Consider the following 6839-nt stretch of genomic DNA (forward strand, 5'->3'; position numbering starts at 1 on the left):
ATCAAATCATGAACAACGGTACAATACTTTTGAAATTGGAGTTTAATTTGTCTATTCTTTTTATTGATTTATTTTTCAAATATGTAAAACAGTGAGAAAGAAATAAAGAGAAACCCAGATATTTCGCCATGATATCTCCATCGCATGTCTGAGGAGCGACCTGTTGGAGCACAGGAACTTGAAGATCCTGTGGTTGGAGACTCCCACACGAAAAATATAGAACGGGAATATTCCTATTTTCTAAAACGAGGCTAAAGGGAAATCCACAAAAATGGCGCTGACCGAGCTATCTCGACATCAGGGTGGAGAGATAATGTTTTACTGCGAGTATAAAAGAGCGCTGTCATTGCTTAATACCTCGATAATAAGCGACAGGTGAGTCTGAATATGGAACAATAAAGACACAAGGCAAACATTTTTAGATTGATGTGGACATGTTGGAAACACCCCCGTAGACCGGTAAGGGGGAGGGTAAAATTCAGTATACTGTAGAACGTGCTCGTAGATAAATGGAGAGACATTGCGAATGGGGTCACGTTTGTCTACAGTGGACATTAGTAGGACATAGGTAATGGAGGCAAACACATGAGGAGATTTTAATTTAAGTAGAACGTGCACAGTCGGTTTCCATTACATTTGTACTGAAATTGAAGATATAAACAACCTGTAATGATCACCCATAGCTCCACATGTGTTGTGATGTAGCTACATGTGTTTGTTAATAAATATATTCAGAATCAATAAGTCCATTACCTACAGAACAGAACCATGCTCTAAAATTATTTTATAGATAGTGTGTAATCCGTGTATTATTCTTGAAAATGTTTATTTACTGTGTTGTACGATGCTTTATTTTGTTGTTATATTGTTAACAGAGGCCATGTGCAGGGAAAATCCTGGAATTTAAGAGCTGTGGGCCATTTTTACTTAGATTATATCAAAATTAAGAGGAGCCATTCTATGAAAAATTTAAAGAAAATTGGAACATGGAGGGCCAACTTCAGTTTTGAGGGGGCAATGGCCCCATGACCCCTCCAGGATTATCCCTGCACTTGTATACATATGACTATAAGCCAAACTGAAACATGGAGGAGGGCACCCATCCAGCCACTGACCGCATGTTCCATGTCACTTGACTTATTCAGAGCGAGTCCGAGGGTAATACCCCAATCGCTTAGAAAAGTTAGCTTGCCACCAAGAATATTCCTAGGCTGCTAGACAAGCGTACAGAATATAACCAGTGTGTAATTAAAATAAAAAAAGTCATGTTTTATGCTTTATCTATAGTGATTGATTTTTTTCAGACTCACAAATAAATTCAAGGACAATGTGACAATAATTGTGGAGGAGAATTTAATAACAATAAGAGAAAAAGGAAAAGTGCTTTGTTGTGACTTCGTTGAGGCTAAATTGTCTCCCCTTACATGTCGAGGTCTCAAGTACTTTCCCGATGGTGAGCTCCAGTTTACAATCTACGTGGACAGTGAAATGGACCAAGGAATGTTCCACATGGACACCAACCACTCCAAACAGTCGGACTTTGTAGAGAAGATACAGCTTTACCAAGACAAGTGCTACTGTGCCAAGTGTGGCCAGAAGATCTTCGCTGACCACTGGTCAGTAATTAGATCACCTGGCCCAAAAGGCCCACTGAGCTAAGGCATATGACATGAATGTAGTGATGGGGAATCAGTTTAAAATCATAATCGATAATCGGTTTGTAGTCGGAAGTAGTAAACCATATCAATGATCGAGTATAATCAGTATATAATGATTTGGGACTGAATACCCAAATAAAGTGAGAACGTTACTATTGCATCAATAGACAGAGTTGTCCCCTATACAATAGGTTTCATTCTTTTATAATTAATGGATCTCAAGAAACTTTTATGCACTTTTATCAATCATGTAGTATAAATCGTAACAATATATACATGTATGACTTTCAAAGCATACTTTACATGGAAGACATTTAAATATTTAAATACTTCTACTTTAATGATGAACCGATTATATCGTTTATGGAATCTGTAATTGATAATCAGAAATGGAGAGGGTTAACCGATCGTTTTTTTTATTATAATCTATCATCAGCCCATCACTACATGAAGATGTCTGTTGTCCATCTGAACTCTGGCATCAATTGTTCAGTGTTTGCCATGGATTTTACATAAACACCATAGGTAGTAATTCTTTTAGATGCAGATTTCTTATAGACCTACTAAAATTTTGATAGTCAAGACTTTGACCAAGAAAATTGTACAGGTATATATTTATTGTTCAAGAAAATATTTGCAATAATTTTGGACCATCACTGGGCCAAGGAAATTCAATGTTGTGTGAATTAAGGTCGTGGAAAATCTTAGCAGCAGGGGGGGAGACAGGGCCAAAAGACGGTAATAGAGATAAAATTTGTAAAATGTAAAACTTAAACCAAGTTTGATGTAAAACATCGGTGGGTCAAGAATCTCCCTTTCAGTCTGTGTGGTGGCATGGGACCCAGTAGCAGAAATAGAGGTCAATTTTTATTTATAAGACTACTACTTTTTCTATGAATAAATGGATTTTTACCAAAGTTGGTCTGATGCTTCACTGGGCAAAGGGCTAAGGCCTCCAGTTTTTACAAAAGAAGGATGTTGCTCCCTAGGGGCAGAGGGGTGGGGCCAAATAGGGGAAATAGAGGTTGATGTTCTGTGTGTTGTTTACAGTATGTTTATATTTTGTGTTGTGTTTACAGTATATTTATGAGAGTGCTCGCCCTGCCGTCAGAGAACTGGGCAGATTATAGCGACATGTGGTTCTGTCACAAACACGAAGGCGAAGAGAATGACGACACACCACACCCAAAGCTGTTACTGCCGAAGGAAAAACAGTGCTTAGTCGGGGATACTTATTTACTAGTACAAGGGCGCCACCTCAAGCCTGGTCACACCCGTACCTCTGGTGAGGCCCTTCATTGTCAACGCTGTGGTAATCAGCTCGGGGTCAAAGTTCATGAAGGATCAGGACAGGGAGGTATGTTGATTTGGATCAGTGTTTAAATATGTGCCATTACATATGTGATATAAGCTATTTCTATATATTATGATTGACAATTATTTGAATGCTATCAATGAATTCTTATGAATCTTTCCGATTTATTGTCCATCGACTGCCAATCTCCACTGGTGTGAAATTCTTTTATGAAGGAGGTGCAAGAAGTTGTTGAGAAACATATAGCGTTAATCCAAATGCATACCAAAAGCACATGAAATATAGAAAAATGTGATTATCCAAATGTATATACCTGGGGTACATTAAAATATGTAAATCACTTAACAATAATTAATGTTTATTTTGAAAGGTGAATTGAACATTTTATCATTTGGATAGACAATATGCGCAATAAGTTATGAATTTTGAGATGTCATAGGTAACGATATGAGGTTATGTGATAAGCCTATACCTGTGTCCGAAGGGCCAAGTTATTAAGTAATGCACCTGTTGTTTATCCTTTGTCCTTTGCCCAGTAAAGCTGAATTTGGCATGGACCCATGAAGGGTAGTGTCTCCTTTTCGCCTTCTGTCATCTTAGTATGGGGCAGTGTCTGTTGTCCATACATCAACTTTCAGCAGCTTATTCTTGAAAACTGAGAGACCCAGCTGGGTCCTGATAATTGGTCAGTATTGAGAAGAGTGCTATAAAGTTTTCTCTCATTGATGACTTTGACCTACTTTAAAGGTCACAGAGGTCAAATATAAAAACTTAGAGCAACATTTTCTTAATAACCATAATATCTACTACTGTACATCCACGATACTCAGGTGTGATGTGAAGACCAGCAGAAATACTAAAATCAATTATGCTTATGTCAAAGGTCAACTTTGAGTGCTGGCTGGGGTCAAAGGTTAACATGATTAATGACTAAAAATATTTAAGGAAAAGCATTGGTATGTATTCCCCAAATTCTCTGCAGAATTTCCCAGAATGCAGATAACAATGCAATTCATGTTCAATTTTCTATAAATATTAAAATACCAAATTTGGATCACTGCAATGGAATTTTCCCATTATAATTTCCAAAGGCTCCATCCAATGAAGCAAGGAACACAAGTGTGCTACCAGGATTAGCCCCAGGGCCTGGCGCCAAGTGAACTTTAGTGACTTATTCCCGGTCATGACATGGGAATTATACACTCAGGTGACTCAGGTAAAAAAACACCTGACCAATCGCTAGGCTGATATACCTTTCCTTTGAAGATTATAACGGAGAGGCACAGGACCTAAATACCAGTAAATTTTACTGTTATGCGACCGACAGATTCTCTTTTATGTACACTAAAGGATCAAACTGGTCTTCTCATCTCATCTCATCTCATCTAATCCACAAGGTTGTGCACACTGAGCCTTCGATTTTACTATGACATATTCCAGGGGTGCTGAAGTGAGCGTAACCCCCACTCCTAGATAGGATGAATGGGACTGTAATCCCATATAGTGCTTAAATATCTAGCCGAGTGCTAAGGATTACTCTGGCCTTCCTGTGTTTTAGATGTGGGGTTTTCCCGGACATATCCTGTATACAAGGTGTTCCGACATAGCGTGCTGTTTCATAGACTTGAAGAAATCATTGACAGGGGCCCTGAGTAAGTATAAATTGTTAGCACAGTATACCTTATACCATTCAATTTGTTAATCCTTTTACTAATTTAAAAAAAAGAGATACAATTATAAAAAAGGACAAATTTGATATTATGTTGTGTATACATGTGTTAAATCAATTTTCAGATCAGATCAGTACTTTCTTCAGTACTGTACATACGTACACTACACATATTTACTTCCTATGGTGTATATAGTCAGGTGTTTGTTTACAGGTATGGCTGATTTTGGGAAGCATCAATTGTCTGTATAGCATCATATCAACATCCACTTCTTCAAACAACCTCGTCTGAATATCCAACGCAGATAGGCTTACCGAACTATATGTAGCCTGTAGCTGGCTGAAGTAAAGGGCCGTCATGTTTCTTTAAATGAATGACCTTGACTTTCATTGTACTAACCATTACATATAAAACTAGGTTCCATAAATTTTCAATTTAATCTTCGAGACAAACACAATCTGTGAAAAACTATAGGTTTGCACTCTGTCCGTCCTTCCTTCCGTCCGTCATTCTGTCCTTCCTTCAGTCCAAGAAGTTTGTCCGGGACAAATCTTCTGTACTATTTCACTTGGAGAAACCAGATTTGGTGTAAAAGGACATCTTGGGATGGCGAAAAGCAGTGTGCAAGGAGAAGATCACTATGACCTCAGTGCGACCTATGCTTTGACATTCGACCTTAACTTTTAAAAAAGTTTGTCCGAGGCATATCTTCTGTACTATTTCACCTGGAGTAACCAGATTTGGTGTACGAGGACATCTTGGGATGGCGGAGTGCAGAGTGCAAGAATTAGGTCACTGTGACCTATGACTTGACCTTTGATCTTGAATTTTGAAAAAAAGTTTGTCCGGGGCATATCTTCTGTACTTTTTTTATTATTTTTTTATCTGGAGTAACCAGATTTGGTGTACAAGGATCTTGGATGCTTCCTGTCATAAGTGTACTTTTAGTTAAGTATAGAAATCATTACCAGCGGGGGACTATGGATTGCCTTGCAATACTTTGCCTTGTTTATATTAATCTAAGCACAATTAAAACATATTATGTAGTTTTTATCAATTTTAGCAGCATTGAATAACCTCCATCTGATTTGTCATAATTTGGAAAGTTTCTATGTACATTGTAAAACTATTGTTTAGTTGATTGTTCCACTTGTGTTGGAGGTTTATTATCGTTGGTTTATTATAGGTTTGAGGTGACGGCGGAGGACTACTTCGCTAACCTGATCGTAGAGCAGAGCCACCTATACACAAGCTTCCGTCTGGTCATTGAGGCGGTCAAGGGAGAACACACAGTTACCTGTCTGGTCAGTTCTGTAAAAGTTATCCTATCAACAATTTTATTGTGGTCACTTTGTTAAAAGTAGTGGCCGGCTCTGTTTGAAGTAAAAAGGTTGTGGATACTGTTTTCCTGCCAGTGAAATATGGGGAAGTATAAACATTCTACATTTTGGCTGGCTGAAGGGTAAGTCAACTGAGGCTGCGGTAAGGCATGTGTTGTTTGTCCTTCAACATCTTTATAGCTCACTTGGCCCAAATTCATTGCACAATGTTTAAATATTAAGACGCTCAAATGCTTTCCCCTAAAGAACCAAATGGCCTGGAGTCATGATATTTGGCCAGTAACTTGTTGACATGAAGTCATGATCATACAAAGTTTGAAAAAAGAAATGACTTCGACCTATATTCAGTCTCACAGGGGTCAAAGGTTAAAACACTAATGGATTATACAGACATGTTACAGAAATGGCAGACAGACCTGTGACTTATGGTGTAGAAACACAGGTATTTATTACAAGTATTGCTGATTAACTTTTGCTGATGGTGTTCATATAAACAGCTGATTATTTACAGTTATGGCTGATTGACCCCTGCCTGATGGTGTATATAGACAAGTGTTTGTTTACAGGTATGGTTGATTGACCCCTGCCTGATGGTGTATATAGACAGGTGTTTGTTTACAGGTATGGCTGATTGACTCCTGTCTGATGGTGTATATAGTCAGGTGTTTGTTTACAGGTATGGCTGATTGACCCCTTCCTGATGGTGTATATAGACAGGTGTTTGTTTACAGGTATGTCTGATTGACCCCTGCCTGATGGTGTACATAGACAGGTGTTTGTTTACAGGTATGTCTGATTGACCCCTGCCTGATGGTGTATATAGACAGGTGTTTGTTTACAGGTATGGCTGATTGAC

The 6839-nt window shown here is 38.3% G+C and overlaps 1 protein-coding gene across 1 annotated transcript in view; it reads left to right on the plus strand.

Annotated features, from left to right (window-relative positions):
• Positions 1–262: 262 nt before the first annotated feature.
• The window catches only part of LOC110458806 (E3 ubiquitin-protein ligase E3D-like), a 14031-nt gene continuing 7454 nt past the window's right edge, over positions 263–6839 (plus strand). The window contains exons 1-5 of the mRNA XM_021510719.1: positions 263–375; positions 1305–1616; positions 2738–3015; positions 4532–4625; positions 5830–5947. Of these exons, the coding sequence (XP_021366394.1) occupies positions 272–375; positions 1305–1616; positions 2738–3015; positions 4532–4625; positions 5830–5947 (906 nt within the window). The 5' untranslated portion in view covers positions 263–271. The remainder of the gene's footprint in view (positions 376–1304; positions 1617–2737; positions 3016–4531; positions 4626–5829; positions 5948–6839) is intronic.

Source organism: Mizuhopecten yessoensis, unplaced genomic scaffold (assembly GCF_002113885.1).
Source record: "Mizuhopecten yessoensis strain PY_sf001 unplaced genomic scaffold, ASM211388v2 scaffold9833, whole genome shotgun sequence".
Taxonomy (NCBI): Eukaryota; Metazoa; Mollusca; class Bivalvia; order Pectinida; family Pectinidae; genus Mizuhopecten; species Mizuhopecten yessoensis.